The following is a 27,944-nucleotide window of genomic DNA, read 5'->3' on the forward strand; positions in this document are numbered from 1 at the left end:
ATTCCTCATAAGAACAACCTTAGAATAACCACCTTCATTAATGCCAGCACCTTGTGTAAGCAGCCCACAAAGGAAACTCCAGAGGAATGTAAAGAGGCATAGAAGCCAAGTGTTCTCTTGTCACCATTATTCTTTTTTTTTTTTGGTTCTTTTTTTCGGAGCTGGGAACCGAACCCAGGGCCTTGCGCTTCCTAGGCAAGCGCTCTACCACTGAGCTAAATCCCCAACCCCGTCACCATTATTCTTTTGAGACTGTTTTCCCATTGGAGCCCAGACTGGCCAGGAACTTGCCTTCTAGACCATGATGGCCTTGTATTCACAGAGGTCGCCTGCCTTTGCCTCCAGTGCCATCATGCCCAGTTGGAAAAAAAGTTTTTTATTGCAGTAAAATTTGGGCCAATTTTGAGTTAATCCTTTATTGGAGTGGGCAAGATAAAAATAGGCTGCAATTCGTGGTCTGTAGAAAGGAATGGATCTGGAATGTGGGAATTGTACCAGTAGGGAAGGTTGTTTTTTTTTTTGTTTTGTTTTTTTTTGTTTTTTTTTTCAGAGCTGGGGACTGAACTCAGGGCCTCGTGCTTGCTAGGCAAGCGCTCTACCACTGAGCTAAATCCCCAACCCCGTAGGGAAGGTTTTTATCTTTAAATCAATAGGTAACCATACTGTGGGCTGGGAATGGCTCTGAAAGGAGAGAACAGTGCCACGTACATTACAGATTTGATACTGTAGAGTAAGAAAGAAAGCTGGGATGAGGTGTTTGTAGTGACAGATTAAATATAAGACTAAACATTTTGTGGCAAAGCATTTTAGAAATTATTAACTTTTCTGGTGTGCTCATTGTTTGCTGTGATGACCTCCCCCACTTATATTTCATAAAGATGAACTAGATAAAAAGGTGGAAATGGTGATGGCACCCTCACAAAAGCAAGACGGATCACTTTTCCATCAAGAAACTAAACAAGAAGGCGGACCAGGAAAGAAGAAAGGCTTGTCAAAGAAGCAAAAGACAGAAAATGGTGAGCTGTGTAACCATGTGTTTTATGAATGCTGGTTATAGAGCGAGTGGCCAGCAGCTCTGGAACCCCACATGCTCCTTCACTTCTCCTTTGTGTGCACTGTGACCATGGGATGCTAATGCACGGCTAGAATTCTCCGCGACCCTACAGTCGCGTTGCTCTGATAGATGTGCCAGGAATGCTGTGTTTAAATCTAATTTTAAAAGGCTAGAATAGTTGTAAATATTCATAGCTTTGAAAAATAAGCTTGTATAAGCTATATAGAATGCAAGTATTCCCCAAATATTTACACTTACATTTTTTCAGACATCTTATTTTTTATTACAATTACTAACCTGTTATTTGGACACACTAATAATTTTTTTTAAAAAGTGATTTATTTTGGTGTTTTGTCTTATGGTGCTCGGGCTGTCTTCTAACTCACCCTGTCTTTGAGCATGACTTTGAACTTGTGATTGTCCTGCCTCTGGCTCCCCAGTGCTCTGTACAGGTGTGAGTTACCAAGCCTGGATGGTTCAGATTTGGTGCGGTGCTGAGGTTTGAACCCAGGGCTTTTCACCTGCTAGATGAGCACTCTCCCAACTGAACTGCATCTCCAGACCAGGGATGGCCTTAACGTGACATGTTCACTGTGACGTTCCATATACCTATATGTAGACATCTGTCTAGACATCTCTCTGTCCCTTTGATCATCCTTCCCAATGTCTAAAGTCTGTCCTTATCCCCTGGTCTCTTTCCTCCTCTTTATAGTTGTGCTTCTACTTTTAAGTTAGTTTTTAAAAATGAGAGAATGCATGTAATAGTCATGCTTTTAGAATATCAGTTGAAAATAATTCACATATGTTAGATCTGCATTACCCTGCATTTCTTATTTTTCCCTATATAACATTTGCATGTGTTGATGGCAGGCATCCAGTTAAAAGTGACAAAACAGTCTGATATATTTCAGAATTTTCCAGGGAAAGCTTGACTATAAGTTGATGGAGATTAGACAGCAATGTTTTTACAAATAGTGCTGGGCTGTCATATCACCCAGTGGCTAGAAAACTAAATTTGGAAAGAGAAATGATGACATTTTGTTTACATTAAAATTATGATGTATCAGACAAGTCATGAGATGGTATTATCTGCATATATTTGATACAATTAAACGTCACCAACTTTAAGAAGACATAGGGTTTATTAATACAAAACTCCTTATGGGAAAGGCTTCATAAGATCAAAGCCAGGGCCTCGTGCATGCTAGGTAAATGCTTTACCACTGAGCTGCATGCTCATGTCTGGAAGGTTGGTTGTAAAGGATTGTAATAAGGTTTCCATCTCAGTATAGACACCTGTTAACTCCAAACTCTTAGCAGAGTTTCTCACATTGGGAGAAAGCACAAAACTGGGAGCAAAACCTGTAGGGTTCCCTCCATGTTTTTTCTTTTCTTGAAGACAGGGACAGTATAACCTTGGTTTTCCTGAACTTACTCTGTAGACCAAGCTGGCCTCAAACTTAGAGGTCCATCTGTCTCTGCCTCCTGAGTGCTGAGATTAACGGCATGTCCCACCACATCCAGCCCTTCCTGTGTTCTTGCTAAGCATCCTAAACTGTGCTGTAGAAATTAAAGGCATGTTTGTTGGCAGGAGAAACTATTGCGAGCAAAAATGACAGAATTTGTAGCTAACATAGAAAGAAACTGAATTTAAAATGCTGGAAAATGCACAGGAAGCTGTGGGTTTAATCCCAGCACTCCCGAAACAGACGTGGAGGTGTATGCCTGGGTCGTCAGAATTTAGAGTCATCCTGGTTGCATAGTGAGTCCAGTGCCACTTACGAGGTTTGCTTCTGTTCAGACAGAGACATGGCTTGGTGTTGTATCACAGTTCATCTTTCTGAAGGCTGAGGCATGATGATCCCGTGTTCAGGTCATCCTGGGGTGCACAGTGACATTTCTTCTCAGAACAGAAGACAACCTCAGAAAGATTTAACAAGACTTAGGTAGAATTCTTCACAGTTACTGTTAGAGATGATGCACTACCCATTTAAGATGACTTAAATGATTTCAGAATATTAAGCTGATACTTTAGAAATCATGTTAAATGTGAAGTGGGAACTTGAAACTAAATTGAGCTAATAAGAAATTTTAGGCTCACCGCATTTGTAATTAAATGTAAGTGTGCCTGTATATTGTTTAATTACTTTGTTTTAACAACTCAGTAATTATGTTCTTAAGTTGCAGTCTTGGTGGACGAGCCCCTCACTCATGCCACTGCTTCTGTTCCTTCGGTGGATAATGCTGACTCAAGTCTCATGACGGATAAGAGAGGAGTTACTGATATGATTAAACCTGACCAAGTAGAAGGAATCCAGAAATCGGGAACAAAAAAGCTGAAGATTGACACTGACAAAGGTAGTTTGCAAAATGTTCCTGATCTGCATTGTTATAAAATATTGAGTCTTGGCCTGATGTACATTTTCTCATAAGATCAATGTATTGGAAAAATCAATGAAAATCCTTGAGGTAAAAGACTTATGTAGTTCTCTAGTCCAGGACTTCTTAACTTTTAAACACTTGACCATATTTTGCTTGAGGAATTTTTTTTTTTTTTTTTTTTTCGGAGCTGGGGACCGAACCCAGGGCCTTGCGCTTCCTAGGCAAGCGCTCTACCACTGAGCTAAATCCCCAGCCCCCGAGGAATTTTTTTTTTAAAGATTTATTTATTTATATATTATATGTAAGTACACTGAAGCTGTCTTCAGACACACCAGAAGAGGGCATCAGATCTCATTACAGATGGTTGTGAGCCACCATGTGGTTGCTGGGAATTGAACTCAGGACCTCTGGAAGAGCAGTCAGTGCTCTTAACCACTGAGCCATCTCTCCAGCCCGTGCTTGAGAAATTTTTATGCAATCCTAGGTTTATAAAATTGGTATGACCAGGGGTTGGGGATTTAGCTCAGTGGTAGAGCGCTTGCCTAGCGAGCGCAAGGCCCTGGGTTCGGTCCCCAGCTCCGAAAAAAAAAAAAAAGAAAAAAAAAATTGGTATGACCAGAAAACATTTTTAATAAAGGAATTTGTTTCAAAACAATTCTTTGGTGTGCATATAATTTTACCATTTGTTAGTTAAAAGTTATAAGAAAATTTGTATCCTAATGAGATGAGTGGGCTTGTTTATTTTTTAAAAGTTTTTTTATGATTTATTTAGTTTTAATTTTATGTGCTTTGATGTTTTGTCTACATGTGTGTCTGGGTGAGGATTTCAGATCCGCTGGAGTTAACAGACAATTGTGAACTGCTATGATGTTGCTAGGGACTGAACCCTGATCCTCTCATAGAGGAGCCACTGCTCTTAATTGCTGAACCATCTCTTCAGCTCAGGCTTGTTTATTTTTACTTAAAGAACTAAATGTTGGCTGGAGAGATGGTTCAGTGGTCTAAGAGTCTGCTCTAAGAGTGACTGAGTGGTCCACTCTTCCAGAGGTCCTGAGTTCAAATCCCAGCAACCACATGGTGGCTCACAACCATCTGTAATGGGATCTGATGCCCTCCTCTGGTGTGTCGGAAGACAGCTACAGTGTACTTATATATAATAAATAAATAAATCTTTAAAAAAAACCAAAGAATTAAATGTTAAGTATTTGGTATTACGGAACATCCTTATCTTTTTCTGAGTTGGTTGATAATTTTGATTTTTTAAAATCTTCTGAGCTGAAAATGTTGTTTCATATAAATATGTAGTACAAAATAATAAAAGTACATTCAGAAATGATCGAAAGTTTTGTCATAATCTTAAACCAAAAAAACCAAAAACAACCCCCTTCTGCCCCCGAAACTTAACGTAGACAACTGAAACAGCATTTAAAAAAACCAGACATTCTAAGAATACAGTCACGAGATAAACTATTTTGGTGCCTTCTTGCTGAGGGATGGAAATAGGAAAATACCATTCATCATCTTCTGTTCTTAACCTAGTGTTTCATAAGAGCAGAGGAGTTGATGTGTCCTGTAGAGATACTGCCACTAGGCTAGTCTCAGTTGGCTTATGGGGAGCCTTCCTGAGATAGAGGCAGGCAGGCCCAGCCTTCTGTGGGCAGCAACATCCTGGCCAGATAATGCTGTGTTATTTAAGAAAGCAGGCTGAGGGCTAGAGAGATGGCTCAGTGGTTAAGAGCACTGACTGCTCTTCCAGAGGTCCTGAGTTCAATTCCCAGCAACCACATGGTGGCTCACAACCATCTGTAATGGGATCTGATGCCCGCTCTGGTGTGTCTGAAGACAGCTACAGTGTACTTCTATATAATACATCTTTAAAAAACAAAAAACAAACAAACAAACAAAAAAACAAAACAAAAAAGGAAAGGCTGAACAACCATAGGGACAAAGCCAGTAAGCAGCTTTTCTCCTGACTTCTTTCAGTGATAAACTGTGATGTAGACATTTGTAATTGCCAGAAAGAGGGTATGTGATCTCCAGTAACTGGAGTTACAGATGACCTTGAGCCTGCATGTGGGTATTGGGAATTGAACCTTGGTCCTTTGGAGGAGTAACCAGTGCTTTTAACTAGTGATCCATAGCCCCTATGATAGACTGTTTTAGCTGGGCACATTCCTGTACTTGTAACACTCTGGATTGTGAGAAAGAGCTCTAAGCTCAATACTAACTGGGGCTACATAAAGAGATACTGTTGTAATGTATATTGAAGAGCAATTTTAAGTTTATATCAACATGAGTAAAGGGTTACAGAGATGACTCATTCTCCACGAGCATGGGCTGTTCTTTTAGAGGACCCAAGTTCAGTTCCCAGCCCTTACCAGGCCATTCCCAGCTCTCTGTGGCTCTGGTTCTAAGGCCTCTGCTACCTCACACAGATACTCATGCAGGCAAACACTAATGAGCCTAAAGTATCTTAAAGAACTGAGTAGAAAAGGCAGAGTTTCTATTCTCCATGTGCCCAAGATTATCTTTTAAAACATGTAGTGCCGCTGACGTGTAAAAAAGGCTTAGGCTGGCTGCTTTGGGTGTGGGAGAAGTTCTTGAAGAAAGGGAGTTTCTCTAGGGATCCCTAGAGGATGAGAGTAGGGAAGCTAAGAGATGTGTTATGCATACAGTGGTTTTTTTTTTTTTTTTTTCTTTTTTTCTTTTTTTTCCGGAGCTGGGGACTGAACCCAGGGCCTTGCGCTTGCTAGGCAAGTGCTCTACCACTGAGCTAAATCTCCAACCCCGTGCATACAGTGTTAAACATCACAACTGCTTCATGAGTTCGATCTGTTTGGAAGCCCGGTGTGTTGTTATAGTTCCCCGAGACTGACTTCTCGTGTGTGGAGTTTGTTTACTCAGACAGGATAATAAAGTTAGCTGAGGATATCATGACTACACCTGGTGCAGGTGCAGCATCTTCTAAATGCTTCGAGGACTAGTGAGATGCTGTAGGGGTGAGGGTGCTTGGTGCCAAGCTGGGTGACGTGGGTGGGTTCAAGTCTTGGCACTCATGGCAGGAGCGAACCGTCTCAGACAAGTTACCATCTGACTTGTGTACTCCACTCCCAAACAAACAAGTCAAAAGAATAAACCATAAGAGTGTAGTAGTAGTTTAGTACCCTGCTGCCTGGAAAACTTTTAGCTAATGTAATTTTTCCATGGTATAGACAATAAGCATTATTTTTTTTTCTCTTGACTAAAGTAGCTATTGTTACTTGACTTAAAGTCTGTTTTCTTGTGCTTATTGACTTTATGGGTCAGGGATTTTTTTTTTTTTTTATGTTTACGTTTGTTCAAATTATTGCTTGTGTCTCTAATGCTAACTTTGCCCTCCTTTTGTTTACAATTAAGAAAATGCCGAAGTGAAATTTAAAAATTTCCTTCTGTCCTTGAAGACGATGATGTTTTCTGAAGATGAGGCTCTCTGTGTTGTAGACCTGCTGAAGGAAAAGTCTGGAGTGATAAAAGAGGCCTTGAAGAAGGTAAGCAGTTGTGACCAGTTTCTAAAAGTTTACCATGTGAGGCATGCTGTAGTAGTTAATTTACATTCCTGTTCTTCATACCCTTATAACCACATCTAAATGTTCTGGAATGCTTTAGAAATTATTTCATATATATTTATGCTAATTTATGAACTCGTTTAGACAAGCATTCTTCGAGTCATCTGCTGCCAATTGTTCAAGGTGGGCAGAATATGTTCTGCAGTCATTGGATCCTGACTGAGTTGGAGCGTGCTTTGCTTTAGCTCACAGTCTAGCTGAAGGAACGGCAGATGATTTCTAGGTACACAGCAGGTAGTGCAGACTTTGTAATGGAAGATTGCACATTGGAAGGGCCCTAGGACCTTTTGTTCAGGGTTAGAGTTTCTCTTTGTGTGTAATGTTCTTTGCAAGGATACATGGTTTTTGGCTGGGGAGATAACTTTAGTCCATACAGTTCTTGATACACAAACCCAAGAGTCTGAATTTGATCCCTAGAACTGGCCACTGGGTACATGGCTTGCCACCATCATTTAGTGGTTAGTACTCTTGTTTCTGATCTCCAGACACTCATGTAAAACACTGGGTGCGGTGACATGCGCCTGTAGTCTTAGTGCCGGGGAGATAGAGGCAGAAGAGCCCTGGGGAGGGTTTGTGGTACTCACTAGTCTGCTAGCTAGCCAGCCCAGCTGAGTTAGTGAGCCCCAGAACAAAGAAACCCTGCCCCAAAAAACCCAAGGTTGATGGCTATCCTGAGAAATAGTATCTTACCCCATCCCTATCACTCTTTATGGATAACTCCCCTCTGCCATGTCTGACAAAAATAAAAAAACCCACCCAAACCCCAAAACCAGCAAAATCAAAAGCCTGTAAAATAAATCGCCTCAAAAATGAATCCCATGCAGCTAATGTTTTTACGGTTCAGGTTTACTACATCCCGTTGCATGTCCTTTGTCATATAGACAAGGGCCAACTTCGTAAGTGCCGGCTTGTGTGAGCCATGGCCGGGTATCTGCTAGTCAGTCGGTGTTAGATGGCTGGCTCAACTTCATTTTCAGTTATGGTGCACACATACGTACATGCTGTCCTCCTGTACCTACTTAGGTGTGTGATAGCACAGTTGGATTTTATCTGAAGTTATCACCTGTCCCTGCAGGCCTCTGGTGTGGGTTTTCCTTAGCCCACTCATCGGCCTTCTGTGCCTGGGAGGTGATCATCGAGATATAGATCAGTTATCCACTCACTGTTAGGACCATTAGTGCTTTTCTCTCCATGGAGCCTAGTATTCTCTTCAGTATTTTTCCCTTTGTAGCTGTGTTTAGTGACATCTTTCTTAACCTTCACTGCATTTTACTAAAACTTGCTCTTTTCTGGTTCTTCTAGCACAAGTCTCCTCTTTCTCCTCTTTGCCAGTATCAAGTGTGCCTTACTTGATAACTAATTATTTTAGAACTGTTTTGTCAGAAACTATGGACTTTTTCTTGTCACAGCACTCAAAGCCTGTCCATACGTCTGAGCATGTTAACAGTACGGTCAGCAAGTCTGACATTTTACATTGCTGTATGCTAGCTAGACTGTGGTTGTAAAAGTGAGGTTTTTAAGGCAATCAGCAGATACCTTTAACTTTAGCTATAACTTAGATTGCTCTGTTGCAATGAACTTTCTTGGTGTTTTTGCTGCGTTTTAAATTGCTTTTTTGAGACAGGGTTTCTCCATGTAGCCCTGGCTGTATTGGAACTCAATCTGTAGACCAAGCTGGCCTCAGTCACAGAACTCACTTGCCTCTGCCTGAGTGTTGGGATTGAAGGTGTGTGCCCCCACTGCCTAGTTTCCTGGCATTCTTGATTGGAGTTTGTTCTTTGGTTCCTTTAGTATAGATAGGTGAGTGTCTCTAAAGAGTTTTTAGTTACTGTGGTGTTTTGGAAAAGTTTGTAGCACAGGAGTGGCTTGAGGTAATTCTATACCTAGCTGTTGTCCTTCAGAGTGAAACATCTGTTGTAAGTGCCCATGTTCTTACTGAGGATGCTGCTGTTGACTCTCGGGGACAGTTAGAGATGGAGGCACTTGGGAAGCCTTGACGACTGACTGACTGGGGAGTCAGAATTCCTTTGCTTTTTAGTTAAGGTAGGCCTAGGAAAAAGTTAAGTAGTTATTAGGGGTAGCATTTGATTTAGGGCCGGTGAAACTCCCAAGTGGAAATAAAAGTAACATTGTCTAATGGACTAGTTGTAACCAAGCAGAAAAGGACACAGTGGCATTAAGTAAATGAGTAAAATTAACTCTTTCTTCCCTTAGACATTCTATTCTTTTAAAAGGACTAAGGTGTAAAAGGTAATGAAGACAGGTGAAGGGGGAGCTAATGTTTGCCTGGCACAGGAATTTCAGGTCCTTCAGGGACATTCTAGAGAATGTAATTCACTTGACAAGGGTGACTGCAGAGGTGCGCTGTGTGCGCTGCAGTGTGTAGAGTTCAGTCCCTCTAACCGCCCTCATGCCCGCCGTGAGGCAGCAGGGAGAGAGCCAGCAGAGCAACACCGTATTATGAGAGCACAGTTTGATCAAACTGTATGACAAGAATGTGAAGTTCAGGCTTTGTTTATGTGGAGAACAGTAAACAAATAATTGAAGGAAAGGGAATAATGTTAACCTTACTAAATTGTCATTCAAGTCTAAAGTCAAGAATTCAGGATTTTAATCTGACAAAACCTGGGAAGTAAAGTTTTCATGAGACTTTTTGAAAACTCAAACACAACTGTGGCCAACAAGTTTAAAGAAGGATAGTGGGACAGCCAAGGCCTGGGCCACCTTGAACCCGCAGAGTATGGAGGCAGCAGGAGTCGCAGGAGTTGTACGGCACATGGAAATGCTGCCATACACAGAGGATGGGGAGAGGGAAGGGAGTTGTCCTGACGGAGCAGCACGGAGCCTCGCTCTTCTGAGCCTTCCCTGCAGTCTTTGTGTGGGGTGGGTAGTGTCATTCTTGGGGCTGGCTGTTCAGGCAGTGAGGCCTCAGTTCCATTTGGGCCTCCCTCCCCCAAGCCCTGCTTCTGTGTTCTTAGTACAGTAAGGCTGATGCAATGTCTTTACTTCCCTTCATATAGCCTGTAAGACTGTCTTCTAACAAAGTTCTTGCCTGAAACTGCATTTGTTTCTCACGGCAAATGGGGCGTTGTGGTTGTGTTTTGTTTGTTCATTTGGGAATCGTGCTTGCTGACCTTACAGAACTGGCACTGGTGGCACTCGGTGTGCTGTGACAGTTGTTGACACCATGTTTAATTGCCACTACTCTTGGCTTTCCCTGTCCTGTGCTTTGAGATTACACATACCTGCTTCTTGGTGAGAGGTCATGTGATTTCAGTCTCTTAATCCTTTGGAAAAGTAACGGGGGACATTTTGACTTTTGGGCTTTTAAGTGTTAATTCTATACTACTTGTTAAAGTCGCTGCTGTGTACCCTACTAATTTTAGAATGTTTACTGTAGAGTGACTTAGCTGATTTTATTTGACTAGCGTGTGGCAGTCATTTTACCTTAGACGTGGTACTTCCCGTTGACCCATGGGCTCTTTATAGTAGCTGTTTCATGCTCACAGTTTCATTGAGTCATTTTATCATACTCATTGTGTCCTGATTTCTCAATTGTAGTCGAATAAAGGAGAATTGAGTGGCCTTCTGCATCAGCTTCAGGAGAAGGAGAGGCTGCTCACTGCCACGAAGGAAGACGCTGCTGCCACGAAGGAGCGCTGTAAGCAGTTGACGCAGGTGAAGACAGCCTTAGGTTCGGGGACGCGCTTCCTGAGGCAGGAGCAGTGACAGGCTTAAGCACCGTGTGCCTTAGTTTAATTTTTTATAGAATAAATTTATATAGAATAAAAACTTTCTTTTAGGATTTTCATATGAAAGACTTGTAATCATTCATGATATAACAAAAAATAAAAATATTTATTATTCTAACCAGAATAGCAAAACTATTGTACTCAGAAAACAAGAATTTGTTTTAAATGGACGCGATGTGGATCTGTTCTTCTAAGAAGCATAGCGTCCAATTATGTGACTCATGTGAAGCTTTCATTATGTTTGAAAAGTTTTATAATGAATATTTATAATTTTAAATTCTGCTTCTTTGAAACCTTAGACATTTTAGTCTGAGGGGTAAAAATCTAACCCCAAACAAACCTTTGTAAAAATATCTGTGTCAGCTGGGAGAATGGACGTGGAACTCTGGAGAGGATGTGTTTCCTCCGTTAGTAGAGTCGTGTAGACAAGTGTGTGTGATCTCATCAGTACCCCCCAGGGATTCGTGGCTCTCAGTGTAAGTCTTCTGTGAGCTTGACTAGTAAGAAAAGTCGGTGCAAGCACAAAAGAAGCTATAAGCTGCTTCCTTGTAATTAACTTTAATATATTTTGATGGGAACATCATTTAGTGCTGTTTTTTGAAATTTAAAACGATAGGTTAAGGCACCTTTTGATGTTTTGCTGTGAGCACACCCTTTAGTGGCTCTCGGTTGCGTCAACCCACATATCACTGTTCTGCATGCTGGGGATGTGTGTACTTGGTAACTAAGTTAAGTAGCTGCATAAAAAGTAAATCTGACTATCTCAAAATAAGATTCACTGTTTAACCAGAGTTTATATGGAGTTAAATGAAGTGCAGTGCTTTTTTTCCTGTAGTTTTGGTAGAGTCTTAGTTATCCCAGGCTGGTCTAAAGCTGGCTGTACAGCTGAGAATGACCCCCTAACTGTACCTCCAATGCTGGGATTGTAGATGGTTGCCAACATAAGTGGCTTTAGTATGGCACATTTAGTGTAACTCTTTAAAATTAACTGTTCAGTGTCTTGTATACCAGTATAACAGCTTTCAAGTATACATATGAAATATGTATACTTATGAAAATAAGTATATAAATAATTTCATAAGTTATGTAAAAACTTCAATTTGTTACAGTTTCTTAAAGCAGGGATGTATTCATACCTTCAGGTAATCAAAATTGCTTGCTTGGATAGTATTTATTCCAGGAGTTTGTATCTTTTAAGATTTGAATTAGAAAGATAAAGCTTTGCTTTCTAACTTAGCCATTTCTAAACTTCTTCCCTGCTTTAGACATACCATGTCTCTTCCTCTAAAAGACAGGCCTGTCTTTGGTTCCTATTCTAACACCTCCCCTGGTCTTTTCACTGAATTCAAAAGAAGAGTAAGAAATAATCACTGTTTTGGCTTAAAATGTTTTTTCTTATAATTGCATTAGCATGTAGGATTTATTTTAGGCTCACAGCCTTTATAATGATTGAATTGAAAAATGTATTTGAGATAGAAACAGTCTGATCAGTGTTTGTAAATGAGACACCGTGTGGAGAGCAGGGTCTGCGGAAGCTCTCGGCTTCTTCGCTTTACCCTTTGACTTTGCTTTGTACAAAGCCCTGACGGAGCATTCCTGCTGTGCTCCTGTTGGAACATTGTCTGCTTTGGAGTCACAACATGGTCTTCATATACTTCTTTCCTGGGTTACTATTCTAGGAAATGATGACAGAGAAAGAAAGAAGCAGCGTGGTTATGGCAAGGATGAAAGAACGGATTGGAACCCTGGAAAAGGAACATAACATATTTCAAAATAAAATGCATGTCAGTTACCAAGAAACTCAGCAGATGCAGATGAAGGTATGTTCGGAGTCTTGGAGAGTGAGAGGAATCATGTGCATTTGTTTAACGTTTAATGTTAATGGCAGGTTGAGCCATTGACATACAGTGGCTAACTATATATTCGTGACTATGAATGGTAATGATGGTTGCATAGCAGAATGGATATGTTTAATACCTTTGAACCTTGTACACATGAAAATGGCGGAACCAGCCATATGGTTCGGTGAGCTTGTTGCCAAGCCTGATTGATGACGAGTTCAATTCTTGGGACTCATGGTGGAGAGAGAACTAATTTAATGTTTCCTCTGAACACACGCGCACACATGCATGCATGCTCACACAGCACACATAGCACACGACAGACAGATGTGTGTAAAGAAGAGAGTGGCTTGGATGGTCTATTTTATCTCATTTTATGTTACTTAGCACGGTAAAACAACCCAGGGTCATGAATGATTTTCAAGTAGATTTTATGTTGTCTGTTAGTTATGCTTAATTTATTTATAACTTTATAAATGTTTATGCATATTTACAATGTTTAAACTTTGGATAGCTAAAACTTTTAGGGGAATGGGGTCCCCATTTGTTGTCCTGGGTGGTCTGTAACTTGCTATGTAAAGCAGACCACCCTTAAAACTCACAGACTCTCCCTGTTTCTGCCTCCCATGTGCTAGGATTAGAGGTATGGGCCACCTTATCCAACTTAAAGCCTTAAAAGTGTTGTGAGTGTGACACTGCCATGTTCTGCCTCTGCACTGGGTGTAAGCACCACCCGACACCTCAGTTCTGCATTGTGTTGGCATCTTACCTCAGAGGCATGTGAGTGATGTCTGGTGGGCTCCGAGCGTTTGTTCTTTAAGTCTCTTTGATAGTGACCTGAAAAGAAGGGTTGTATTTCATTTTTGTAATGCTTTATTAGAGTGCAATTTCTCTTAAAGGTGGCTTTGCTGATCTTTGCTTCCTAATAAATCTTTTATATTTTTAAAATAGTTTGAGCAAGTTCGGGAACAAATGGAAGCAGAGATAGCTCATTTGAAGCAGGAAAACGGTATCCTGAGAGATGCTGTCAGTAACACCACAAACCAGCTGGAGAGCAAGTATGTGTCCATTTGCCGCCTTGTCACCTAAATGACACAGCGTTTACCTCTGTCCTAAGGAGGCGTTGCTTAGTGATTGGCTTAACTTTGACTTCCTCCATCTGCTGCCAATCTTGAGTTACTTTTCAGGACCTAGATCCTCTGAACTCTGAGTAGTGCAGACTGCAAAGCCCCTTGGGCATGCGTTGCCAGTGAAGTAGCACACACGTGCTGAAGCCGCCCTCCTCCAGCCTCGCTCTTCTTAGATCTCATCATTCTCACAGCAGCTGCCATGCTGATGCTAAAAAGGATGGTCTTGAGCCTAAAAGTGGAGCCCGGGTGGTTCACGAGGACGCTAGTAGCCTTGACAAATAAGCACGGGTTATTATTTGCAATAAAGAAGTAAAAGCTTCCTCATTAGAATAAAAATGCTCTCTTCCTCTGGACAACAGGCCAAGTCCAGTTACAATGGTATTGGTATTAGGAGGGTGTTGGTTTTTTGTAAAGATTTATTTTATGTGTCTGGCGTATTTTGCCTTTCATGCCCGTGTACCACAGGTACGCCTGGGGTCTATGGGGGCCAAAAGGTGTCGGATTCTTTAGAACTAGAATTAGGATGGTTATGAGTCACATGTGGGCAATAGGACTGAACGTGGGCCTTTTGCAAAAGCAACAAATGCTCTTAGCTGATGAACTTTATGGCATCCATATTAGGAGGTTTTTAAATCAGTTTAACAGCAGCAACATCTATCTGTTCATACTGCTGAGTATTTGGTTAGCTATTTTTTTTCTTGATATTTCATAGTGATTTTTAGATGTAAAATTATTTTATTATTGTCATGTATTTGCCACAGTATGTGTTTTCCTGTTTCGTTCTGTGGAGTGTATATGGAGGCTACAGCCCGGGGTCCCTCCTGCCACCATGGAATTTGGGGTGGTACTTAGGTTTCTGAGCTTGCACCCCCTTTCCCACTTAGGCAGCCGTTCAGCCCTGCAGTAGTTTTTAGAGCTTGCGCTCATTTGAATTTTTAGAGTCCTCTTGGGAACAACAATATTCCTACTTAGTCATGTTCCTTTACATGTGCCTGTAAGGGGGTTCTAGCATATTTAACACAGGATATGTTATGCTCGTGAGTTCTCTGTGTGTGCAGACCCCTAATCTTGTCACCGTTGCAGGCAGTCCGCCGAGCTGAATAAGCTGCGCCAAGACTGTGGGAGGCTGGTGAGCGAGCTGAACGAGAAGACAGGAAAGCTGCAGCAAGAGGGGGTCCAGAAGAAGAACGCTGAACAAGCCGCCGCCCAGTTGAAGGTGAGCCTCCTGCCTGCCTGCCTGCCCCCCTGTACCATTTTGTAAATATGATGATACCCACTTCTGTGACATAACAGTGTGGGGGTTGGTCTGAGAATCTAGTGTGAAGTTTCATCAGATCCACATTCTAAGGGCTCTGTGTTCTCAAAGTTATGCCTTGATCAAAGCATTGATTGTAGGCCTGGATTTGGAGCTACAGACTGAGAGAAGAAAAACGAAGCCAAGTGATTGACAAGGAAGGGTAGAATTATTGTGTGTGTGTTTTTTTATACATGCCTACCCGTGTAAGGCAAAAGTAATTTTAGGAAGGAATCTAGCATTACTTTTATCCTCGATAACTCAGTCAAGTCAAATTGAGCCCTCCTCAGCATGGGTGCCACGCCTCCCCCGCGCCTCCCCCGAGCCTCCCCCACACCTCCCTCAAGTGCCACTCCAGCAGCTTCCCCTGGAACCCTTGGCGAACAGAGACGGCTGAGATGCTTACTGGTAAACATGTAGGTTCTCAGGCTGCCCAAAGCAGAGCAGAGTCACTCTCTCATTTTCATGAACTTGGGAACTTACATGTTGATGGGATGATAGCTACCTGTTCCTCCCTTTTCTGAGGAAGATTTTCTGAAAATGCATAGTTCAATTTATAGAGGTTATATGCAGCCTCACTGTTACCCCCATCCACACTCATACAGAGTTTACCTTGATGCCAGTTCCAGACAGCTTTAGAATTGCCTATAGAAAATGTAACTCGCTTTTTCTTTCTTTTTCTTTTTCAAGTTTTGTTCAATACTTTGTGAAAGTGATGCCGGTGTTGTTCCTTTAATACTAGGGTTTCTGGGGGATTTATTGCTGACACAAATGGATGAGTGTGATAAGTGGCATCACAATGAATAATCTTAGTGTTTTACAATATTTTTATTTCAAAATAGGTAAAATTTTAGGTGCTCACTGAGATTTAGCAATAGATACTGTCTTGTCTCTTAATAGCTTAGGGTCTCAAGAATAGTTGATGAAAATGGCTGATAGCTTAGTGGGTCAGATAAGAATGGGGCAGCCGTCCTTCGTGCTCTAACAGTCTGTAGAGCTGAGTTCCCGAGCTGGAGGATACATAGGTGTGGCCAACAAGAAATGCTCTCTTTTTACAGCTGGAGTCTTGTCGGGGCTGATTTTTTTTTTTTTTTTCCTTTTTAAATATCAAGGTTCAACTACAAGAAGCCGAGAGGCGTTGGGAAGAAGTGCAGAGTTACATCAGGAAGAGGACGGCAGAGCATGAGGCCGCACAGCAAGGTAGAGGAAGCGTTTGTACAGATGGACACAGCCTCTCTCCGCTGTCTGAGGGGACAGATTAGTTGGCATTCAGCAGAGTCAAGGGAAAATACATTTTTGTCCTTTTAGATTATGTTATTTCTTCAACATTTGTTAGATAGTGTAAAATAAGCAATCTTGTGGCTTTGTCCGTAGTGGTACTGCAGGAAATTAGCATCTAACGGGCCCATGAGAGCATGGCTGTGACCCTGTTTCCCCTGTAGCTGACCTTTGGTCTTGTTGGTACTTGTAGTCTTGTGGAAGCAGCTTCTCGATTAAGATGACCCAACCTTGTGTTAGATTTGACATAAACTCTAGCCAGAACATCTTTCTAAACTTGAGTGTGACTCCATGTAGATGAATAAGCGTTTATCCTATGGGTAGCTCTTGGGTTTCCTCTGGTCATCCCTTTTGGTCAACACCAAAATAAGCACAGGATACTTTACAGCTTCTGTTTTTTTTTTATAAACGTGGTATTTATGCTAAGGTTCTTTTTTTTTTTTTTTTTTTTTGGTTCTTTTTTTCGGAGCTGGGGACCGAACCCAGGGCCTTGCGCTTCCTAGGCAAGCGCTCTACCACTGAGCTAAATCCCCAACCCCTATGCTAAGGTTCTTTAACTTGTTTAAATATGCAACATTTTATATGTTGTTATGACTGGAATACAGGAATCTTGCTAGAAGGCTATCAGAATAAACCAAATAGCTTTAGAAAATAAGATGGCGCTATTTAACTGTTGTTTTAAGTTTATTTCGTCTTATGTATATGAGTATTTTGTATGCATGTGTGTATGTGCATTGTGTGCATATGTGCCCCAAGAAGTCAGAAAGAGGTATGGGATTCGCCCAGAACTGGAGTTACAGAAGGCTGTGAGCTTCTATGTGGGTACTGGGAACCAACCCTGTGTCATCCAGTGTTCTAACTGCTAGGCCATCTTTCCATCCTGTAACTGCTCCTGTACCTTTATTTACTCTTACTGGGTTACCGCATAGTGTGCTCTAACGGATCATGCCTTTTTAGAGCCTCAGTATTTTACATGTATGCACGCAGTATTGGCTGGAGTCTCTGTGAGAGAATAAATACACGGTCTATTTCTTTCTGAGATTTGGACTTCATTAAATTATTTTTTTCTTTTTTCATTTTCTCTTTCCTGCTCCCTCTCTTTCTCCCTGTTTTATAGTTTTGTTTTCCTAGACAGGGTTTCTCTGTGTAGTTTGGCTGTCCTGGAACTTGCCCTGTAGACCAGGACATCCTCCAACTCATAGAGATTCCCCCTGCCTCTGTCTCCAGAATGCTGGGATTTAATGTTGTGATCGCATTTTTCTTTTTTAAGATTTATTTATTTATTTATTTATTTAATGTATGTGAGTACACTGTAGCTGTCTTCAGACACACCAGAAGAGGGCATTGGATCCCATCACAGATGGTTGTGAGCCACCATGTGTTTGCTGGGAATTGAACGCAGGACCTCTGGGAGAGTAGCCAGTGCTCTTAACCACTGAGCCATCTCTCCAGCCTTGCGTTTTTCTTTAGAGCTGGGTAATATACTCCATTATTCACACACACATGCACGCACATGCACGTGTGCACACACACTCCGTAGGTACCACATTCTCACTATCTATTGATAGACATCAGGTTGATTCTGATGATGGCTATAGTAAAGAATTGCTTCCTTTTGGTAGAAACTGACTTTGTGTTACAGAAAGTAAAGTGTTATCTGGGTTCTCCTCCGTATCTCAGTGTTCTAAAATGTTCTAAATGTGCTTCCATTCCATCAGTGCTCATTTTCTGTCATCATGACCAGGATGCATGTTAAATTCATCCGTTATGTGTGCTGTTTAGTTCCTGAAGCTGATTCCCACTGGATTTTCCCTTACTTGATGCTGTTTTATTTAAAAATTTTTGCCTAATGTTAAACATTTCTTATTCCACAATCCCTGAACGTCTTAACTGCTGGAGGCAGGGATTGTGTGACTTTCCTCATGGCCCCCTGGAGGTGTGGCCTTCATGCTCTAGTGCTTGCTGCTCTCTAGTCCTAAGGCTCACTTCTCCCTGCCCTGTTTGCTCTTTGTCACTGCCACCTTCTCTCCTACACTGGACGCGAATGCTTTGTTCTGTTCTGCTGGTCCTGGTCGCATAGGAGGATGCCTAGAAGTGCATTTGTGGACGGAGGCTTTAAGTTCTGAAAAGGTTTTTACCATGTAAGATTGGTTTACCTGGAGGTTGAGCTGTAAGTTAGAAATGATTTCTCCTCAAGGATTTTGATAGCATGACTTAATGTTTTAATTTTAACTGTTGGTAATAGATGTTTTGCTTCTGTGAGTTCTAGTCCCAGATATGTCCATTATTACATGCTTAATTTTTAGTAGTTCTTCCTGAGTTGTATTTCCTTATAAATGTGAGCACTTGCCTTTATTAAGGTAGGGACATATTAAGACACATGCCCAGCTACATAGTTCTCTCTGTGGTAGTAGGTTCCCTCTGACCTATGACTTGCTCATAGTTTGGGACAGGGTGATGACTCTCCTGTCACTAACCTTTTGATTTAGGTTTCCCTTCCTCTTTTCTTTTCTTTTTTTTTTTTTTTGGAGCTGAGGACCGAACCCAGGATCCCTTCCTCTTTTCTACTTAATTAATGGTTGTCATTAAACACGTTGTCTTCATTTATTGTGATTTGAGTTAATAAATAAACTTTTTCTCATTACTTGTGTGCGTGCGTGCGTGCGTGCGTGCGTGCGTGTGTGTGTGTGTGTGTGTGTGTGTTCTATAGGAAGAAAGGAAACAAAAAAATTATCCTTCATTTCAAATTATTATTATTATGCTATTTTAAATGTCAGCTTTTAGAAAATAGATTTCTTGGCATCTCTCTTGTAGCAGAGTTCAAGGAATTTTCATGGAATTTGTTAGCATAATTATTAGGGTATCTTTAGGGAAACAAAGAGTGCTCTCAGGAAGTGGTAGAACCATGCTTGCTGAATAGGCAGTATTGTGCTACGTCCTGGGCCCAGCTCTGGACACGGAGAGACTTACAGACTGTGGTCCAGAGTCTCGCTCTTACGGCAAGAGGAATCAGACAGGTGGTGGGTGCTGTACAGAGAGGATGAGCCACTGAGAGTGCAGAAGGGGACAACGGATCAGTGCCAGTGTTCCAGAGAGGGCAGCACATGCACTGAGGGTGCATCGGGTAGAGGAAGGAAGAGCCATTTTGTAAGTACAGTATTTTTGTCTACTACAGACTTACAGAGTAAATTTGTGGCCAAAGAGAATGAAGTCCAGAGCCTGCATAGTAAGCTCACGGACACCTTGGTGTCCAAGCAGCAGTTGGAGCAAAGGCTAATGCAGTTAATGGAGTCAGAGCAGAAGCGGGCGAGCCAAGAGGAGTCCATGCAGATCCAAGTGCAGGTATCTGTGTGTTACATGTGCTACAATAGTAACTAAAGCCAAGAACTAGAGAGGGATGGAGATGAGCTGTTGGAGAGGTTGGGGGGAAGTGGTCTAATCTTAATTTAATTCAAAAATTACAATTAAAGAAAAATCCAAAACTTATGTCTAAATACTTTGAATAAATTTCTGTTTCTGTGTTCAAATCATTAAGAAAAAGAAATTAGGGTAAGTGTGGTATGTCCTAATTATTTTTTTAATTAATCTATTTAATGTATACAAGTAAACTATAGCTGTCTTCAGACACACCAGAAGAGGGCATCAGATCCCATTACAGATGGTTGTGAGCCACCACGTGGTTGCTGGGAATTGAACTCAGGACCAGTGCTCTTAACCGCTGAGCCATCTCTCCAGCCCATATGTCCTAATTCTTAATGGTGGTAAATAATAATATTTAATCTTTGAGCATGTGTTAAAGACGACTCACCCACTTCCTTAGGACTTCATGTGATAAGATCAGGGACAGTAAAACAGCCTCAATGTCTGCCTTGTAGATGAACTCAGAGAAGAATGCTTAGCTGCTTTAAATAAAGATAATTTAAAGATATCAAGACTACGTAAATCTTTGTGTTCATGTATTCTTGGATATTTATTAATGGCATCTTTGTTCTCTCTTTTTTTCCTATTGATGAAAGGATATTTTGGAACAAAATGAGGCCTTGAAAGCTCAGATTCAACAATTCCATTCCCAGATAGCAGCTCAGGTAATGGTGCTTTCTAACTGGTTACATTAGTCAGAACTTTCCAGCCTTTTAAACAGTTTCCTGAACTCAGCTGTAGTGCCAAACTTTTCAGTAGTTGGGGGTGAGTCAATGAATCAGTTTGCAGTGGTCCAAAGTTTCAAACACTAAATAGTATAGATAATAGTTGAGCAGCACTAAGAACCCCAAACCGGTGTAATGAGGAGGGGTAGGTGAGAATACGTAGTCCTGGGCAAACGCTCTGAGCTCTGTCACAAACCAGTTGGATAGCCAGTGTAAGTGTGTAGGTAGGGCTGATGGCGGGATTGATGCTCTGTCACAGAAAATGGACTTTGTTCAGGAATCCCACATGTGCACAGGTTGTATTCACAGAAGATTCAGCTTGAAATGTAGAATTCAGTTTAGGTAATGGCAAACATTGCAGAGTTTAAAAAGGTAGTATGCTAAGACCTGTCATTTGATTCCACTGCTCCTTTCTTTGATTGATTGATTGATTGATTGATAGGCTTTAGAAAATAAACAATAGAACATTCAGAAAAATGTGAAGGTTTCCATAAATACATATACTATAAATTTCAATTTCAGTTGAACGTTAAAAATCATTCATAGCAACAAGTACTAGACATTTGACTCTCGACTGCAGAGATGGCTCAGTAGTTACGTGTGCCTGCTGCCCGTCCAGAGAACCAGAGTTTAGTTCCCAGCACCTGTACCAGGCCATTCACAACTGCCTGTAACACCAGCTCCAGGGAGTCAAATGGCCTCCTGGTCACTGCACTCATTAGCTCATTCCCCCCAGTGCTTACACATATTCCAAATTTGGCTCTTACATAAAAAGTGATTTTTAACTTTAAATGTGAATTATAGTGTGCAAACTCCCAAAGCTTTGTGCATAGTGGTTTTTTTGTAGAGATGATACTGTAAAACTAGCGGGGGGGGGGGGGGGGGAGAACCATCTAATTCAGCAAAATGGAGCTGTGTGTTTGTGAGTTACCAGTCTTTATTAGCTGAGAACTTGACAGTGGAAAGACAGCACCGGCGTTCTCCTCATGGTCTGATCATGAAGGGATCCTTTCAGACAGGTTTGCGGAGGAGGAGATGCACGGGGTAGAGACGGCCTTTGTGGCCGTCTCTTATGTACTTGTTGCTTGTCATTATTCTGCGATGTGATGTGGAATTCCTTAATAGTGCTGTTGGTGCTCAGACAGACATGTTTTCAGAGCGGTAGCCCCTCCCCGCAGGCCAGACTGTCTTTAACAGCTTTATATATGTCAGTGTCCCTCTCTTTGTAAAGCTCTGCTGTGATTATTGTACAGCTTTTAAGCTTGTTCTCAAATGCTCTTATGTTGATAATGTTTTTCTTTCTCAGACCTCTGCTTCAGTTCTGGCAGAAGAATTACATAAAGTGTAAGCTTGCTACTCCACACTTCTCTTGTAACTGATAACCACTAATGATACCTGTTTGATACAATACACAATTAATGTCATACTCTCACCTGTTTGGAAAGTTATCCTAACTAAATTCTATTTTGCTCTTTTCTTCTAGCCTATGTCTGTTTAGTCCCGAATGTTACACTTTGTTTTTGTCATTATGAAAGAGCTGTCTAACTTTCCTCCATTTGGGACATTGGGAATTATGTAGAAGAGGCAGTTGTGTTTTCAGAGTCATGGATGGAAAGAAAGTAGTGCTTGAGCCTGCTTTGTACCCTGGCTCTTCTGTATCTAGCCTGTGGCAGTAGGCTGTATGCTCATATGCATGCGCTCATTTGCATAGTTTCAAACTGTACAGATATGGGTCAGTTGTGTGCAGATGACCTGTAATCTGGTTTTGATACCAGACTTTTCAATGTAAATTAGCTTCTTTGACTTAAGTTTCAAATAATTGATCTGTCTGTCTGTCTATTCCTCTGTGTATCTATGATTTGAGGCCTTAGTCTGTAGTCTAGACTGGCCTTGATTTTGTGGTTATCTTTCTGCCTTTGCCTCCAGAGTACAGGTGGAGCATAAAATAGGGGATATTTTGGGCTGTAAAAATGCTTTAGTAGGAAAGAAAGGCTCTTTGTCAAGCCTGATGGACCAAACGCGTCCTGCTTTCACACACTGGAAGGAGGGAGCAAACTTTGCAAGTTGTTCTGTCTCTCTCTCTCTCTCTCTCTCTCTCTCTCTCTCTCTCTCTCTCTCTCTCTCTCTCTCTGTCTCTCTGGGGCTCATGCTTTGTGACAGTTACTAGTATACTATTAGACTAAATAGTGTCTCTAGAGAGAGAAAGTACCATCATACGAGAAACTTATTTAGTTAAGATGGTCCTTTCCATGTAAGATATTTAAATCCTGTTGTTTGGAAATGCTTATTAAAAGCACAAATGTCTTTTCTTGAAGGATTGCAGAAAAGGACAAACAGCTAAAGCAGACTGAAGACTCATTAGCAAGCGAACAGGATCACTTAGCAAGCAAGGAGCAGGAACTTAAGGTACAGTATGTCCTACCGCTTGCTGTAGTATTTTATGGGACTCAGTTGAGTTACCCTAAAGATTGTAGTCGGTGTGTATTTGTATGAAGGAAGAGCAACACTGTAGAACTATGGAAAGTGCTTTCTTTTTTCTCAACTGTAAAGGATACTTCTTCAGCTCTAAAAAGGAAAAACCCAGAAGGTCTACCCATAATGCATTCCATAACAACTTCAGAAGTGTGCCAAATAACAGAAATTTGATTACTTTTTTTCTTTACGAAGTTCATTATTTGAGACCGTTACTTAACTCTTAAGCAGAACACATACCTTGCCATAAGTTCAGTTTGTATTTTATGAAATATTTTTAATCCCTTGTACTTTTTTTTCCTTGCTCTAGGATGTACAGAATGTGAATTTCTTATTAAAGGCTGAAGTGCAGAAATTGCAGGCCCTGGCTAAGGAGCAGGTAAATAAGTCACTTTTGCTTATCTATCTCTGAAGTTTGATGTGCTTTCTTGTTTTTATTTTTTGTTTTGTTTTTTGCCTTTGTTTTTGTTTCTGACTGTGTGAGCCCCGTTTTCTGTATATAAATACCATCTATACTGGTTCCTTATGTTTTCTGTATATAAATACCGTCTATATTGGTTCCTTATGTTTTCTGTATATAAATACCGTCTATTCTGGTTACTTATGTTTGGCTGTGGGTTGTTACCAAGGGCGTATGTACAGACTTAGATGTCACTGATTCCTGTTGGAGTTAATGTATGGTACAGTGCCTGGGTCATTTCTGAGATGTAGAGACTGTTACCTGCTCAGATTTTAATGTGTAAAGGGAAAACCTTTGTTAGAGAAAATTGGCCTCTGAGAAGTTAAAACTAATGGACAATAAAACACAGAATACCATAGAGTCTGTTACAGCTTTAATCCAGATGTAGGAAATATAAGCTTTTATGAGGAAGGGAATAGCGTGGATGGCTTCCTAAGATGATAAGAGTCTCCTTTTATTCTGAGTCCAGGCTGCTGCAGCCCACGAGGTGGAGAAGATGCAGAAGAGGTGAGTGATGTATTCTCTGCAGACAGACACGCGTGCGTGTGTGTTCATGTGCCGTGAGACTCCACCTGAGGCTTGTGCATACAGCCCTGAGGATTGAATGTGAAGTAGTGTTAATGGAGCCTCCTCTTCTCCTAGTGTCCATGTGAAGGATGATAAGATAAGACTGCTTGAAGAGCAGCTGCAGCGCGAAGTTGCCAGCAGAGTGGAAGAGCTTAAGGTGTGTGAGCATGAGCTCGGCTTGCCCAGAACAACGCCCTAAGCTTAATTACAGCGAGGCTCAATGTGCTGGGTTGTTTTAATATAGTCATTTGGAAATAATATTTCCTTAGTTTATTTGGTGTCTAAGGTGAATAGTGAAGTTTTCTTAGACTTTTTGCCTAAATGTACTTTATTTAATCTTAAATTTTTGAAATTGATTTTGCCCTAGCATTCCTTGGCATTTTTTATTTTTTTGTTTTTATTTTATTTTTTTAAGATTTATTTATGTATATGAGTACTGTGTAGCTGTTCTCAGACACACCAGAAAAGGGCATCAGATCCCATTACAGATGGTTCTGAGCCACCATGAGGTTCCTGGGAATTGAACTCAGGGCCTCTGGAAGAGCAGCCAGTGCTCTTAACTGCTGAGCCATCTCTCCAGCCTCCTTGGCATTTTTCAGTATTTTACATCTGTAGATGATATTGCTGTCTTCACTGTTGCTGCAGTGCTACTCTCTGTCCAGTGAGCTCTGGATGTCTCTGGCCATGGAACTCTTCAGACTTTTATGAACACCTAAAGCAACAGTGTGGGCTTGCTTGTTCAAAAATCCATTCAAATGATTACATTATTGCCTTTTTCTTTCTTAGCAAGTAGTGACTTGGGATTCTTTCTTCCAGATTCTGAATGACCAGAATAAGGCGTTACAGCTAGAAGTTCAGAAGCTGCAGGCCGTGGTCTCTGAGCAGGTGAGGTTTCTCGTTCGCTCACTCGTGTGGAAACAGCCCAAGTGCGAGAGGGTCTGAGCGGAGCTCAGCCGATTGAGAGAGTGTGCTTAAAGTTAGGTGTGTCTTCTAACCACCCCGTCCTCTTTATGCTTCAAAGTTCTGCATCTCTGAGAAGAGGCAGGCGTTAATCTTCTCATTAACATTTTGTAGAAAACAAGGAAAAGGGAAAAAAAAACCTACCTGTTTTTGGAACCTTACCCTTACAGGCAGTATGGTTTTTGAAAAGAAGAATGGTTTGAAACTTAGGTGTGCCTCAAAGTTGGTTTCAAACTCCTCCTCCTCAGTCTCACCACGATTTTATTTAAGGATTTCTCAGATTTGAACAAAACTTGGATATATTGCTTAGTCTAGTGCTTTGCACATAGCCTACATCTAAATAATTTTCAAAGAATATATATCTATATTCTAATTGTGCGTATATATGATAATGATTACATATGCATACGCACACATGCACGCTCGCTCACCCACCCACTCACTCACGCACTCACTCACTCACCCTTGCAAGCCAGTAAAGCTATAGCAGCCTTGACTGGCACTTCTTCGTAAGCCACATCTAGTTGTGTCTTTTCCCTGGGACTACCACCGTGTTGCCTTTACATTTTTCTCACATGATTCTTTCAAGTCACGCTGTTAGAAAGCTGACTGGCCAGATGGCTCTGCAGGTAAAGTTATTTCCTACCAATCCTCCTGAGAGTGATTTCTGGGAACCACGTAATGGAAGGAGAGGACCACCTCCCACAGCTTTTTTCTGACATCCACATCCACTCGCACATACAAAATCACACATGCTCTCTCAACAAATAAGTAAACCAATGTAGGAAATTTTAGAACACGGCAGTGTATAATTTCTGCTGTTGCATGCTCCGTTAGAATATAAACTGCTTGTTTTCCTCAGTAAGTTTTAGAGACCTTTTGGAAATGACAGCACGTCCTTCAGAGATGCTTTCATTCTTGGTTTTAAAATTCACAATTCAACAAGTATATTATTGGTGTAAAGAGCTGTTGTTTGAAGTACTTGTTAACTTTAGTTTGTCAGCTTGTTTCCCCTTCCCTTCTGTGAAATGCAATACTGTGTGTAATTTTTATTACTTTGTATATGCGTAAACTAGCATGGAGAAAATGTAAATATTCTCCTTTGTTGCAATATAGACTACGAATGATAAAGCGCTCCAAAAGCTATTGGAACCCAAGTTCAAGCGACCATCTTTGAAACTTGAGTGTCTGTTGTAGCCTTTAGCAACAGTTTTGATGGCAGTATTTTTATTTATTGTTTTAAGATTTATTTACTTATTTCATGTATGTGAGTATACTGTAGCTGTCTTCAGACATACCAGAAGAGGGCATCAGATCCCATTTCAGATGGTTGTGAGCCACCGTGTGGGTGCTGGGAATTGAACTTAGGACCTCTGGAAGAGCAGTCAGTGCTCTTAACCCCTGAGCCATCTCTCCAGCCCAGTGTTATTAACTTTTACTGTTAAAAATGTTTTCTCCAGACATGTACCTTGGTGGACTAGGTTAATAAAGTGTGGTAGTTTTTCTTTGTCTATTAATCCTTAACCTGGAGAAATAGCATGCAGTTTTTATGTATTAACTACCAGAGATTTCAATACATAAACTAAAACAAATTTAAAGTTACCTCTATGTGGGTAAAACAAATGTCTAAAAGTATAAGGGTCTTCTAAAGAAGAACAATTTCAATGTTTTTAACTTTTTTGGCTCTGGATATGGATATGCCTGCATTTGAAGAGAAAATCTGAATCTATTTCATTTTATTTTTAAAAACATTAATTTATATAGGGGTGTGTGTGTGAGAGAGATGGAGAGTGTACATGAGTTTGTATCTGTGTGTGTATGTGAGAGAGGGAGGGAGGGAGGGAGGGAGAAGGTGTGTGCGGGTGTGTGCGTGTGTGCGTGCATGGGTGCGTGAGTGTGCTCCTGTGTCTCTCTGAGTGTGCATGCATGCATTTGCGTGCGTGCGTTGTTGGTATGGGTTCACCATGCAGTTTCTGTGGATTAAGATCAGGCCATCAGGTCATAAAGGCAAGCACCCTACCCATTGAACCATCTTATGACTAAAGATCTGAACCTTTAAGACCCCATTCATCTTACAGGGCTTCAAATGAAATATAAACAAGGAAATGAAAACGAAACGCATTTGGTTATATTTATCAAAATACTTAACATTTTAACAAAATGTTTGTCAATAGAAAAAAAGGAAACAACTTTGTAAACTTCTGTTTTCTTCCATACTTACGTTTTCCACTCTTGCATAATTGCTAGAAACTAGCCTAACGTTTCCCCTCTGGAGCCTGTGATGCTTTGAAATATGCTCTTCTGTTGTTTTACGTAAAATTTCACTCATACTTGTGGAAATAATTATTTTGAAAAATTCTCCTTTTTTCCTTTTTTGATACATAATCTATGTGATATTTTGTAAACGCTAGATGTTCTGTTAGTGACTTTCAGTAGTATGGCGTAGAGTTTTTATGTTCTGAATAAATTTTTGTAGACACAATTTTCTACTTAAAACAGTCAAGGAGGGCCTGGAGAGATGGCTCAGTGGTTAAGAGCACCGACTGCTCTTCCAGAGGTCCTGAGTTCAATTCCCAGCAACCACATGGTGGCTCACAACCATCTGTAATGGGATCTGATGCCCTCTTCTGGTGTGTCTGAAGACAGGTATAGTGTACTTCTATATAATAAACAAGTTTTAAACAAGAAGAAAAAAAATCAAGGAGATGGGAAAGTCCTTTTTCTGGGACTAATTTTGACCTGCTATTGGGTAATTCCTAAATGTGTTCTAATTTAGGACGAAAAATAAAATAAAAGGCACATGGATGACTTACATAGGTTTGAGTCGTGCCTGAGACCTTTTGTCATAGCAAATCAAAAAACTTTGTACTTTTCTTCTGATTGTTCCTTTAGCTACTTATATTATGTACATATTTTTGGTGTGTGGAGGTCAGAGGACAGCCTGCAGTGTGGTTTAGAGTCCGTTCTCTTCCTCCACTGTGTGGGTCCTCCAGGCTGCAACTCT

At 41.0% G+C, this 27,944-nt stretch overlaps 1 protein-coding gene across 50 annotated transcripts in view; it reads left to right on the top strand.

Moving 5' to 3' along the window:
- Positions 1-27,944, top strand: part of Ktn1 (kinectin 1) — an 87,954-nt gene that overhangs the window by 16,813 nt on the left and 43,197 nt on the right. For 32 of the 50 annotated variants that reach the window (XM_087586032.1, XM_087586037.1, XM_087586047.1 and 29 more), the window contains exons 3-18: positions 879-1,016; positions 3,236-3,412; positions 6,833-6,963; positions 10,603-10,719; positions 12,473-12,613; positions 13,586-13,692; positions 14,848-14,980; positions 16,171-16,258; positions 19,512-19,678; positions 20,353-20,421; positions 21,788-21,825; positions 22,797-22,887; positions 23,264-23,332; positions 23,883-23,920; positions 24,056-24,137; positions 24,797-24,865. In XM_087586032.1, the coding sequence (XP_087442158.1) occupies positions 879-1,016; positions 3,236-3,412; positions 6,833-6,963; positions 10,603-10,719; positions 12,473-12,613; positions 13,586-13,692; positions 14,848-14,980; positions 16,171-16,258; positions 19,512-19,678; positions 20,353-20,421; positions 21,788-21,825; positions 22,797-22,887; positions 23,264-23,332; positions 23,883-23,920; positions 24,056-24,137; positions 24,797-24,865 (1,655 nt within the window). The remainder of the gene's footprint in view (positions 1-878; positions 1,017-3,235; positions 3,413-6,832; positions 6,964-10,602; positions 10,720-12,472; positions 12,614-13,585; positions 13,693-14,847; positions 14,981-16,170; positions 16,259-19,511; positions 19,679-20,352; positions 20,422-21,787; positions 21,826-22,796; positions 22,888-23,263; positions 23,333-23,882; positions 23,921-24,055; positions 24,138-24,796; positions 24,866-27,944) is intronic. The other 18 variants (XM_087586030.1, XM_087586035.1, XM_087586039.1 and 15 more) reach the window with 1 other exon arrangement.

This window comes from Rattus norvegicus, chromosome 15 (genome assembly GCF_021556685.1).
Source record: "Rattus norvegicus strain SHRSP/BbbUtx chromosome 15, alternate assembly SHRSP_T2T, whole genome shotgun sequence".
NCBI classification, from domain to species: Eukaryota; Metazoa; Chordata; class Mammalia; order Rodentia; family Muridae; genus Rattus; species Rattus norvegicus.